The 13420-nt window shown below is 40.8% G+C and overlaps 2 protein-coding genes across 5 annotated transcripts in view; one reads left to right on the forward strand and one right to left on the reverse strand.

Moving 5' to 3' along the window:
* Nvy (CBFA2/RUNX1 partner transcriptional co-repressor nervy) overlaps positions 1-8354 on the forward strand; it is a 47541-nt gene extending 39187 nt beyond the window's left edge. For both annotated transcript variants that reach the window (XM_071789620.1, XM_071789621.1), the window contains exons 5-8: positions 3914-4185; positions 6086-6747; positions 6961-7259; positions 7625-8354. In XM_071789620.1, the coding sequence (XP_071645721.1) occupies positions 3914-4185; positions 6086-6747; positions 6961-7259; positions 7625-7882 (1491 nt within the window). In that variant the 3' untranslated portion in view covers positions 7883-8354. The remainder of the gene's footprint in view (positions 1-3913; positions 4186-6085; positions 6748-6960; positions 7260-7624) is intronic.
* Positions 8355-10145: 1791 nt separating this feature from the next.
* Positions 10146-13217, reverse strand: LOC139819867 (nucleolar protein 9). Of its 3 annotated transcripts, none has more exons than XM_071789622.1 (2): positions 13081-13217; positions 10146-12139 (listed from the first exon to the last, which is right to left on the reverse strand). In XM_071789622.1, the coding sequence occupies exon 2, from the start codon at positions 12131-12133 to the stop codon at positions 10286-10288; it is 1848 nt and encodes a 615-aa protein (XP_071645723.1). In that variant the 5' UTR covers positions 12134-12139; positions 13081-13217; the 3' UTR covers positions 10146-10285. The 3 variants fall into 3 exon arrangements, with proteins under 3 accessions (XP_071645723.1, XP_071645724.1, XP_071645725.1); XM_071789623.1 differs by having other exon boundaries at positions 13076-13217; XM_071789624.1 differs by having other exon boundaries at positions 13071-13217.
* Positions 13218-13420: the final 203 nt, after the last annotated feature.

The following is a 13420-nucleotide window of genomic DNA, read 5'->3' on the forward strand; positions in this document are numbered from 1 at the left end:
AGCATCTTAAGACGTCACTTCCTCTATGAGGAAGCCAAGTGCAAATTTCTAATTTGCACCATTTTGGTGTATTATTTGTATTATTCTTTGCAGATTTGTTTTTTTCTCTGCTTCTTTTTCTTAATTTCTTTCATAAAAATCACTGTAGATTGAAATAATCATGTCATTTCGAAATGTCACGTAAGACCGGTTCTACATTGGTCGTATCGTAATAACATAATTCATAAGAAATTGATCAATTACAGTCGAATTTGAGGAGAATAATCAACTGTGATTGGTCAATTTCTTATATACGATTTATATATGCTACGATACGACCAATGTAGAACCGGGATAACGTAGCGCTTGCGATTCAAACTTCGTTCGTATCTCGTAATAAAGTAATGATTAATTATTCATTAGTTAAATTTTAAACCGAGCTCTAAAGCGGCTGGTACGTCAGATGTCAGTTTCCCAGATTATAAAATTCATTTTCCAAACCAGCGACCACACGGCAGTGCATCCGCCGCTTTATTTCTTTGTGCGGCGCGCCAACTTTTAGCTTTCAATTGTGAAACAATTATATTACAACGACGATTCAAGAATTATACGAAACGTTACATAACTTTGAAATTATAGCTAGCAGCGATATTTTCATTTCATCAATCGGGAACTGTATCGTCAAATATCGTTCAACGATTGTATAATGCAAGAATTACAGGCGGCGGCGGCAGGCGGCGAGAAAAATCGATTTTAAATACATCCCGGAATCTGCGTGAGAAATTGCGTGTCAGGTCCGGGGGACACTCCGTATAACGAACGCGACGCGGTAGCGCGGGAGGACACGGTAAAATCAACAGAGGCAAGGCTGACCGGCTGGCAGGTTGTTTTAATTTCCCAGGCTACTTTCCGATCGTCGGTGGGAGCATGCCAGTCTGTTGATGGATGAACGACTCGGGTATGTAACGAGACGGGGAGGGAGGGAGGGAGAGAGAGAGAGAGAGAGAGAGAGAGAGAGAGAGGGGGAGAGAGAGAGAGAGAGTGAGACGGGCGGGCGGGCATGCGGAAAAAAGCGCTATACCGATTTTTGCCCTTCTTCTCGAATCTCCTCATTCAGCGTGATGAACCCGTTGCGATACACGTGAGATACACGGAATTTGATAATCACGCGTGATACGTGTTACATTACATGTTATTATTCCCGATAATGTGAAAAGAGAAAAAATACATACGTGCTTGGCCTCGTCGATCCTTGTCTCATCAATTTTAACATTTTTCTGCGCGGCGAATTAAAAGATTCGAGAGAAGAGTTGCGCGGCGATAAATTCTTATAAAATTCACTTTTTTTATACGAAATAATTTAGGCTTTGGTGGAAAGAATCGCTTGTGGGAAGAACCGATTAAATAACGCTGCATTTCAGAGAATTATAAGGGAGCTTGGAACGTTCGTCTGTAATGTATATAATCTCGTCCTTAAAATTATCCCTTGCATACAATTTCTCGCGCTGAATCCGTGGATGTACGATTTTAATCCGATATACTTTGGCCATCCATGTACGCATCGGCTGGTTTGAATCCGGTTGCTTGCAATTATTTATCTGCTAAAAAAAAAAAGAAAGATAAGTAGCTCCTACATCGTATTTTATATCGGGCGGAAACGTTTACGCAAATTTACGGGGAATTAACGTTAGAGAAAATGCATTAACGCTTTTATATGCGTTTCCACCGTGGTTGTACAAATCTGTGGCGCATTTAAATTAAGAGTATTCGCGAAAAAGTATTTCTTCAACTTACTTGCGCTGTACACTCATGAACAGACACGGTAGGAAAGCTTGGAATATTTTTTAAGATACAAAAAAAATCTACAAATAAAATAACGTAATTATGGAAATATTATGCGATCGCGCAATTTTAAAACGTTGGAATAATAAGATTGTGTGATAATAGTTAAATAGAAGTTTTCGCAAATATCTATAAATGACAATTTTCGAGATGAGATAAAGCGTACAAAACTTTGAATCGATTTTTTTTTCGTAGAACTTCATTGGGATCGAATAATTTCATGCTCGCGCTGTAACACGAGCCTTTAGTGCAAAGAAGCTCATTGTAGCGATCAATTGATACACATCCTTTAATTTCCGACGCCGCGAAATTCGAGCCTGCAGGGAGGATTAATGGGAGTCTTCTCTCGCTTACGCTACTGCCCGCAGCTGTTGCCCGTCTCGAAGGCGAGCGCGAAACGGAAAGAGTGAGACGCGTCGCGTCGCGTCGGGCGACAGAGCGCTCTCGGTGGGGTAACGAATTGCAAATTAATAGCGAGCATTTACATTTCTGCTGGCGCAACGAAGGCGCACGTGAGGATCGAAAGTCGCAGGCGCACGGCGTTGGTTTTCCGGTTTTCCCTTCGCGACATCTTCCCCGACGCGTATTACTCGGCGTCATATACATGTAAATCGTCGAGACTTCTTGCACATTTTGTTTTTTAAAAATTATTGAAACAATTAGGAGCTCGTATCTGTTAGATTTGCATTTTATAATAGGTACATATTTGCGATAAATGGTTGATATTTTAAAAATAATCAGAAATCTTTTCATGAGTAGTCAAAATGATAGATTTTTTGTTGGCATTTTTATTGGCATGGTTGGTAAGGAATATAAAATTATAAGCATTTTAAATTGAAATAGGGGGATAAGAAGATTGCCAGCATTTCATGTTATACTATGTTGGGGCATTTAATATGTTGGTTGTGTATTCAAAAAAGAACTTGTTCTATTTAATTATTTTATCTGTTTGAAAATATCTCTTAATAAAGTAAATGAAGAATTACATGTTCGCATGTATCAAATACTGTAAAATGATTAAGGGCTAATAAACGACCAAGAAAATAGTTGTCAGAAATTAAATTCGTGTATTAATTTAAATATAAAAAATGAAACATTTTAACTACACCGAGTTTTCATCAGCCAAGTAAGTTAATTATACATTTAAAACTGAGATTGAATAAAGAACGATAAAGAAATACGATTAAAACTTGAGAACAATACCACATTCGAATACTATAAATAAATAGGGAAAGAAAGTCAACATTGATAAAACATAATAAAATATCTCTTAAGATTCGTCACTTTTCAAGCAGAAGCTAGGTCCCCGGGGAAACGGTTGCGAATATTTTCGCACATGTACAGCGCGAGTGGTCATCTACCTGGTCCGCCGATCGATGATCGTTAATTGCGAGTCGTGAAAACGAAAGAGCTCGCAAGTAAGGGCGGGAAAAAGGGGTGGGGGTGAGGGGCGAGGGAGGAGGAGGTTGGGAAAGGTACCGATATTGAATTAGAAGCGATAAATCCCACCCTGCCATGCCGACTTCGGTATTGGGGCAAGAGAGGGCACGACGGAATAAGGGGCTCGACGAGAAGAACTTCGACTGGGTGGTCGCGAGTGGCGGGAACGGCGATAAAGAAAGCAGTGAAACGAATATTAAAAGTCGAAACCGATGTGATCGGGCGGGACCAATCGGTCTCCAGTCCATGCGCGACCTGATTCAGGAGAAAAACTCAACACACTTTCTTCTTCCTAATGTATTTGGAAACTTTTCGTTTATAAATAAATGGGTCTACGGTTTCTAAAATTTATGCAAACAGTATTACACATCACTTTTATGACTTCAAAACATTTATACTGACATTTTATAAGATGGGAGATAAACCGGAGTGTCTTATTTATCATGATTATTACAGTAAAATCTTAATCTTACTCGGTTCCATCTGAAGAAGAATTAATGAGAACCCAATGAGATCACTCCGAGTGATCTTATTGATAAAGAAAAATACACGTTTGCGTATTACAAGAAAAGGAAAATAGGTATATATCCATGTATGTGACAGAAAATAGCGAAAGGGTTAACGAGAGCACGATCCTTTTGTGTGTTCGCAGAGCTGCGTGCAGTTCCTACGATCCAACGAGTCCGCCGTTCTCGAGGCCGTAGGGCTGGTACCGTCCGGCGAGTCCGTCGAGGTCTTCGGCGAGCACGGGGGTGCGAACGGGATCGGCGGCGGTAATCAGTGCTCCGCTCATTACGCCATGCGCTCGAATTCTAATCCCGGCGTCGGCGCTATTCAGCACGCGGTGGGCAGTAACGCCGCGGGCGCGTTGCACCATTATCCTGGCGCTGCTCATGCACCGAAACGCCGTGCCTCCGACACCCCGTGAGTGTGAACACGCATCGCCTTGTACTCGCAGATGCACACCGATGGTTCTCAACCGTTAGACAGATCGCTATTTGGCTGTGCCAATTAATTATTTCAGACGGAGGGAATGAACGGATTCAATTTGGTTGGCTCGTTAATTAATTTTAATTAATTTTGAGGCGCCAATATACGAGTCGACAGTACGAATGTACATGCGATAAACTAGCGGTTTTTGGAAAGAGAACTGTTTGAAAGAAAAAAAATAGTTTATTGCACATATATCCGTATCCCAGGTTCGTATTGGCCTCGAATTGGAATTATAATTAATTATTTTATCCTCCTAGTTCTCCGTCTTACGAATCTGTGTTTGAAAAATCTACCCTATAATTCTCGTAACTGGTTACTTATTTATTAGAATATAAAAATAATTATAATTATAATATCTATGTACATTAAAGAGGCAAACACGATAATTTACCTCCACACGATCAACGAAGGAAAATATTTACGAGTTAGGAGGTGCGCAAATTATCACGGAAATTGTGCTCCTCATGCAGCAAGATCGCGTGGAATCTTTGCTTGTCCATAACGGTAATTCACGCGATAATAAACGCCATGCAGCTGCGGCCGCGCGTGTAATACGTTTGCCAAACCGCAAATGCTGTACCTAATTTCGGAAAAATCTTGGCCGCCGGCCTGAATACCTCGGCCGATATTTATCGCAATCGAACACCCGTTAATGCGACCCTGATTCCACTGTGTTCAACAATGCGCTAATATTGATTATAGTTCACGCGAAAGTGTCCCAAAATGCTAAGACGAAATCTCAGCAATTCCGAATAAAAGTTCGCAATTTATATATCTGTACCTTGAAAGTAAAGAATCGTATCTCCAGTTTTTCAGGTCAGGTACAGCGTTATTGACAGTTGTATTATTAAACGTGTCAGTTAAATTATTTTATTAAAAACTCAATAAATTAAATTGCTACTTTTATTTTATATCTAAAAAAATATTTCCCTATTTAATCCCATTTTTGTTTGAATTTATAGTAAAAGAGATACGATTCTTTACCTCTAAGGTACAGATATAGAGTATACCAGATTTTCAAGTATTTTAAAGTCTAATTCTTTAACATTTAGATTGCATTTTCTGTTTAACATATCAAGATATTAATATTTATTGAATTGTAAGTCGTTGAGTACGATAATAGAAGAAGAAGAGTAATTTTGATCGAGATTTCTTAATGCGCACTCGTTGCCAGCCTCCGCTGCGGAACGAGGCGTTGATGAAATCAACGGCCGGACAGCCGGGATTTCTGGTCAGGATGATATGCAGTACGTAGACGAAGTAGGAGAGAAAGGGGCGCCACGAAGCGAATACGAAGGCGACAAAACGCGTCCTGGCAATACCACCCTGGCCTCCTCTCGATATGTCTGCCAGTGACGTTTCCATATATCATCGGGGCACCACCTTTCCCAAACACCCCACCGCGTCCCCGCGCGCACCTCTTCGCCCACGAGTACCGACGAACTTGCCTCGAGTGCCTATTGGCATCCTGCTAATACACACCGGATCGCACACGTGTCGATGAGCGTGGGTGTACACGTAGACAGTCGTCTTTAATTCGCAGGCAAACCCCCGTACGAACTGCAGTACGCCCAAACAATTCGCCGTGCAAAAGTAAAAGCGTTCTGTATAACGGACAATGCAACGGGCTGAGCAATAAGTTGAAGAATATTCGTGTTCCGATGATTAAAAAATGTCGTAAAGTACGTCGTCCTTTAAATCTTTCTAATACTGTCGATTAGCGTAGGCTAATAATTGAAGCGTTAATTCTGTCAGGGTTAACACACCTTGTCGTTCTTATATGCTTTAATTTTCTTCTTGCTAATGTTAGCGAATCTTAATGCGCTTCTAGATACTACGAGAACGGTGTTCTTCTGGACGATATGCCGGTATACGGCAAGAGGTCTGTTAATCCTTGGAGCCATCACCATCAACAGCAGCAGCAGCAGCAGCAACAGCAGCAACAGCAGCAGCCGACGGATCCGTCCTATTGCTGGTACCATCCGTTGCACTCCTCGGGCGGATCGATTCAAGGTCACGCGCACGGCCACGGTCACGGGCCGAGCCCGATGCCGCCTAGTCTCGTGCAGATTAATCAGATAAACGCGTTCTCCGCGCCGCATCATCTGACTCAGCAGCCACAACAGTCAATGGGCCACAGTTTGCAAACGCAGAACGGTGGCAGCCTCGACGACGAGTGGAAGAATATCCACGTGATGCTCAACTGCATCCTCGGCATGGTCGAGAAGACGAAGAGGGCATTGGCGATCCTCCAGCGACGGGGATGTTCCAGCCCGGCGGCCGCGGCGCCTCCGCCAGGTGTGGTTGCAGCGCAGAATGGTACCAGCAATAACGGCAGCTGTAACGGCAATAATCCCTCGTCGACCAACGGTGTGCAAGTCGAGTCGTCCACCGGCGATCGAGATGGTAGTCTGAAGCGATTGTCCGGCGAGATTGTCGCGCAGACGATCAGGGTGACCGAGGACAGGGTAGCCGAGGTCAAACGACGAGCCGGTAGGTATCTTCGCGCTTCGTGAAAATCTTTATAACTTTATTATATCGAGAAGTTGTGCTAACAAACCGCTTAAATTCTTTAATAAAATTATTAGTTTTTATAGGCGATATTAGAAAGATCATTATCTACTTGAAATGATGAAAATGTAATAAATAAGGCGGTATTAAACAGTAATGATGTTAATCGGAAATTGATTTCACTGAATTTTCCAGAGGAAGCTGTGTTAGAAGTGAAAAGGGCCGCAGTGGCGGAGGTGCAACGCGCCGTAGCGGTTGCGGTTGCGGAATCGAGGGCGAACGAACGTTTGAGGGTCCACCGATTACTGGATCTTCCTCTGTCCCAAAGAAATCCGGGTAGCCTCCGCCAGGGCCCTTTTCTGAGAGTTCACGGAAATTCGAGCGCGGTCGAGACCGGCGCCAGAAACGTTACGACACCGACGACGACGCCGAATTCGGCGCCGTCGACCACTGAAGATGAAAAAGACATCCACCTCACGAGCATGATGGGATCCGTAAGTGTAACCGTTTGCAAAAATCTTAAAATGCAGACTACATGTTTAGGTATTTACAATATATCTTTCAAGTAGAAAAAAATCCATTTTTGTATTAAAGTTCTAGAAAATAAGCGTAGCTTTATAGGATTGCCTAATTATCGTTATCATAGTATACTAAATAATCAGATTTTTTTATTCCATTTTTTTCAGCTATCAAATTTCATCTCTCTCATGACACTATACAATTCGTATCACGTCTTAATATCTTGTACGTTGGTACGTTGTATCTTTTCTTGGACTTCGTTGTTTCGAGTTAGCGCTTAATTATTTAAATAGAAATTAACCGAGAGCTAAGAACGCACGAATCCTCATCTCTTTTTCAGAGCTGTTGGAATTGCGGCAGGCCCGCCCTGGAGACCTGCGGTGGATGCGGGATCGCCCGGTACTGCGGCTCCTTCTGCCAGCATCGCGACTGGGAGGCCGGTCACCATACGACGTGCAACAATCTGCCGCCGCGCGAGCCGCGAAGATCGACGTCGCGCAGCCCGCCGAGGATCGCTGCCGCGAATCTCTCGACGAATGTCAACGAGGTCGACGCCGCGCCGGTACCGCCCGCCGCCGGGGTCTCGAAGGGGAAGTGACGTCGCGGTATTAGGAACAGCCAGCGATCCACCAGATCGATCGACTACGAGTCACGCTGATCGCGCCGTTTCCTCCCACAAAGACTCTCCTCTGTAAATGAATGTATGAATTGAAATGAACCGAGAGGAACTTGTTCCTGTGAAGTCGAATACCTGATCCTCGAAATCGGGGATTGACTCGAAGTTGTTGGATGTTTGTTTTGTCCCGTCCGCTCTCTCCGTGAGAATTAAGATGAAAAAAGGACGGGAAAAAGGTGAGAGTCAATACTTAATTTTGATAAATAGGTATTCATATGTTCACAAGATGAATTCCTGCGCCCATTTTTTTTAATTCATTCATCGTCTACAGTGTTTTTTACCGATCATACATCTTCTGCGTACTGTATTTGTCGTACTGCCCTTTTCTTTTCATGAAACTGATCGGAGATTTCTTTTGTAACATATTTGGATACGTGGACGAGTAAGAACGAGAGATAAGAATTTCTCTAATCCAACATATTTACGAAAAAATTGATTGTACACTTGTCGAGAATGTCTCACTGTCACGATCGAACTGGTATCGAAAAATACTGGTTCCACGATCAGTTTATTCGTTGTATAGGTCTCTAATTCCGACATTTCGATCAGTTGAAAATATGCAATGACAAATAAAATTCACGATTATTTAATCAATTAGAAAACTCGAATATTTAAATAATCGATCAACGATTTGATACGTTATTAATCTTTCGATTATATTAAAATAACGTTACCTACTCAAATAGTACATGAAAGTTTAAAAGAACGGCTGAAGGATTAGAGCATCTTTGGGAAACTATGTTGCTCGAGTGCAATTCGATAGTTTAAAACTTAACAATTTAAATTATTTTAAAAGAGATTTTATTTTGTACTGTCAACTAATGATAAAAAATAGTCAAAAATGCGATAGAGAGAAGCTAAAAAACTTCTTCGATTACACGCTTTGAATGAAACGTCGGATTTGATAAACCCGTTTTAAGATTTTATCGATCAATGATACAAAACGAATAACTGATTTCACAAGTAGCGTAATTGATCATACGAGCGTTTGCGTTTTCCGGATAAATAACGCCGGCGAGATATGCATAAATATTGTCGTAAATGTTTGTCAGCGTCGTGCCAGAGCCGTTTCTCCTTTCTCTCCTCCACCGAGAATCGCAGATTTCCAATGCATTTATTATCTAGGATTAAACCAAACAATAGAAATAATGCGTGTCTTAAACGATTTCTGCAATTGAAAGAGTAAAATAGATAACCGTGAATCCGATCAATGAATCGCAGATGTGCGTTTCGCGTTGTTCTGAATTGATATTAGCGATAAATGTAGCGTTTACGAAAATAACTCTCCTAATAGTGTAGACGTTTCTTCATTTCGCCGTTAACAAGTTAAATTCTTCAATATACACGAAGTTGAGCTGAAAAACGCGCTCTCGTCCAGTTAGGAGACTTTATTTGGACGCGACTTAGAAAATGCACTTCTTCCTTCGATTATTCGAAGCTATTTAACGGAACGCAAAACTTTTACTGTCCTTGATATCGGTTGAATCTACGATGCATGAAATTATGACACTGCACGAATTAGTTTCTCTTTTTCTCCTCTTCAAACGATCGAGTAATATGTGTTCTCTCACATCGATGTAAACTTTTTACTATATCTCGATATTACACTACGGAATATCGTCGTGAAAATAATATGTATCGCAAGATGAAGTTGATATATACATGCACACAACAAACATAGCTACAATACACACCGAGTGATTTGATTTTATTACATGCCTACGCTCATCTCGATGTTTCGTACATGACGAGAGAACGAACCGCATCGATTTTATCCTAGTCAATTGATAGGTTTAACGATTGTAACGATTGTATAATGTAACTTGAGAGTCTCTCGAAATCCTTTACTTTGCGCGCGCACGCATCTCAGGATATGATTATCACGTATATTTAAGTCTAGTCAACACGGGAAGACGAAGCGGATTTTATCGGTCATACGCATTAGGGAACTTTGCTCAAATCTAGACTACGAATTATTGTAATTTTTCCTAGGCACATTGCGTTGCGGGGATGTATGATGGATCCTATAAAGTGTATTTATAAATTAACGAAATATATGATTATTCTATGTCAGAATGTAAGAAACAATACCAGCAGTCTCTTTTACTGTATTGCATGGAAAAATTTAATTAGATAAATTGGATTCAAATAGACTTATAATTATTTCTCAGTATAAAAGACCTAATTAGTGTTTGATATTTCAATAATAAAAAATATATTTTGCCATTTATATAACACGCACACGCGCATATATATATATATATAACATACAATATACATATATATAGTGGATTTTCTCGTACTGTAATACAAGATTATTATATTTTACAGATTCTCATTTTTCTCAGGAGTTTTTTCAATAATATCTGAAAACATTACTTTAATCTTTTCCTCTTTCTTTTGCCATTGCGACCACTCCTTCTTATCTCTCGCGAACAAGGGAACATTTAGCTTCGCGGAAATGATCTTGCCTGATTTCGTAGATCCTAAAGATTGTCCAGCCGCGGCCAATTCCTCCATGATGAGCATTTTTTGATTCATGCGCGCCCATGCCCACATTTTATCCACGCATCTGGATCCGTGCGTACCTTTGGCTAATTCTACCCAAGTGCCGTGCAGCTTTTTACATAATTTCTCCCTGCTCTTCTCGCCGATGTATTTGCTGTCCATGAAAGCATCCAGGACTCGACTGCCCTTCGGGTCGCCAAACAACCGCAGTAACTCTTCGTTATTCATCTCTAGTAAGGAGTTCACAGCTTTGATAGGTTTGTTAAACATTAATATGGCCTGTATTATCAGACTTCCGTGCAAATGGAAAGGTGGAGGTGAACTATTCGGTTCAACGTTCAGTTGAGATGGTTTCTTTAAAGTCATTATACATCGTACAAGCTGCGTTTGATTCTTTGCGGATGCGTCACACTTTAGTAGCTCGACGATTGCATTGACAAATGGACCTTGTTTCGCCTGCAACCTCAAGCACGCATTTCCAGTGCTGACTAATATCCCGGTAAAACCTTGCTTGAGAATTTTTGGAAAATGTTCTGTCACTTTGTCAAACATTTCTTCAAAGACTTCCTTAGTGACACAATAATCTAATAACTTTTGCACGCTAAAATTGGTACTTTGCGTCGAACATAAGTATTCTAAATTTCCAGCGAAAAAGGTGTTATATATCTTCTTAAAGAGTTTTGGTCTGGCTACCATCAGACAAGCTTCCAGTATTCTGATAGAACATTCCGAATTAAATATACTTGGCAGCTTCTCGTCTTCTTCCACTTCAAAACATTCGGTTATAATCTTCTTGATGATGGTCTTCACTAAACCTGAATCAATATCTTTCAACGAGTACAAGATACATTGTACTAGACCGGAAGTCATTTGTTCCCGTCCAAACTGACGGAATTGCGGCCATTTCTGTAATCGGTCGCAACTTTGTATCAGCAAATCCTTATAGTCCTGTATCACGGGACGTCTTTTCGTGAGATCCGGCATGGCAGACTTCTTATTCTTAATTTCGTTGGGATCCTCGATTAATCCCCCCAGACATTCTACGACTGTTCGCAACACATGATTAGCATAAGCGTCAAACACAAACTCTTCGCTATTATTGAAAACGTATCTGCTCAGCTTCAGAACAATATCGTTATAGGTCTGCATTTCGGATGGCTTAACTTCTATGACAGCGTCGACAATATTTTCTGATTTTGTGCTCGTCTTATCGCCATCGGCATTCTTCGCGTTTGACGCAGGGACTCTGTTGCCTCTGTCAGCACAGACTATTATTATCTTCTGCAAAATGTGGCTGGCGAATCTGTCGCTGCTGAATCGCCTTAAAGAGGATTCAAATGCCTGGATCAGCTTCTGAATGGCCTCCAAGTTGGCGTACTTGAGCAGAGAATCTATGACGAGAGATCCGACTTGGTTACAGGCACATTCGACCTCGCGACCAGCTATCTCCTGATAGACGTTTCGCACAAGCATCGTCTTCTCCTCGGACGAAGACAAATCGTTACGTATTAACTCGAGAATACGAATCATGTACTGATAGGTGTCCTGGTCCAGGCCATTACCAAGGTTCCTCTGACGGTGAAATTTCTTCGCCATCTGCATGCGAGAACGCTTCTTCTTTCGTTTCTTCTTGTCGACCTCGTGCACCTCTGCCATGCTGTCCATTTTGATCTGTCAAATTTAGAAGAAATATATAGCTATGCTCAGAGAAATTAACCCTCGGAAGGCAGACACCGGGTCACTCGTGATCCACTGATCTATATTAACTGGATACCGTATCAAAACAGAAAGTGAGGTCGTATGGGCATCACCATATTGAGAATTAGACACTAGCACTTCTAAACACAGGAACAATTAGTACTTATATGTAGCGATAAATCACTGGTAAGTTATCGTCTCTCTGTATCGTAAGACAACTTAGTATGTTTTATATTGCAATAATTCCTACAGTTTTAAATACCTATAAAGCCAAATATACATACAGCACACATACACATATTAACAATATCAATTTCAACAATTTTTTATGACATTATAAAATATTTTCTTTATTATAAAATACTTTACTTAAAATTACAAAGTATATGTGTAATATGTATATGTGTGCTGTATGTATTATATATTTAGCTTTATAGCTATTTAAAACTGCAGAAATTATTAAAAATATTAAGTTATCTTATGATACAGAAACGATAACTTACCGGTGATTCACGCCACGTGTAAATACTTTTGTCCCAGAGTTCAGAGATGCTAGGGTCTAAATTCTCAATATGAGGGTCATACAACGACTCCTTATCACAAATGAAGATAGAGAAGGCTGTATCTAGTCATATACATATATCTATGCTCCTGACTTGAGTGAGACTGGTGACCCATGCCTTGACTCCGTTTAGACTATACGGCTCAAGGAGTCTTAAGTCTTGAGCTCTAAACAAAAAGAAAAACCAATAAATGAGTAACATTCTCATATAAAATTGTCTTGCAACACATACAAGAGAAACTTTACTATGGGTCAGAAGTTATCCGGTGTCGGCCTTCTGAGGGTTAACCTATATCACATGCTTCTTCTCCTTTTCCTCATGTATGTTTCTTTGATAAATACCTTACCTTACCTCTTTCTCTTTATTGCTCTTTTTGTCGTGTTTTGCCGTCTGCGTGATTATAAATAAAACTGACCGAATTAATGGAATGAATAAGAGATGTTTACGTAATGGAGACACAAGAAAGAGGTGAACACAATACACGTGGTTATCATATGTTATAAGAGAGACGCCTGACGCGCCGGCCGTGCCTGCATTTCTTGAACTACGTAGCCATGCTATGAATATTTTCAACGGGTAACACGCTATGGTCGCAGCACTCACAGAGCACTATACCGACGAAATATATCTCGTCGGTGCAGTCCCTAATTAGTTTACCGACAGTGGTATATGAAATAATTAAGCGATATAC

Source organism: Temnothorax longispinosus, chromosome 10 (genome assembly GCF_030848805.1).
Source record: "Temnothorax longispinosus isolate EJ_2023e chromosome 10, Tlon_JGU_v1, whole genome shotgun sequence".
Classification (NCBI taxonomy): Eukaryota; Metazoa; Arthropoda; class Insecta; order Hymenoptera; family Formicidae; genus Temnothorax; species Temnothorax longispinosus.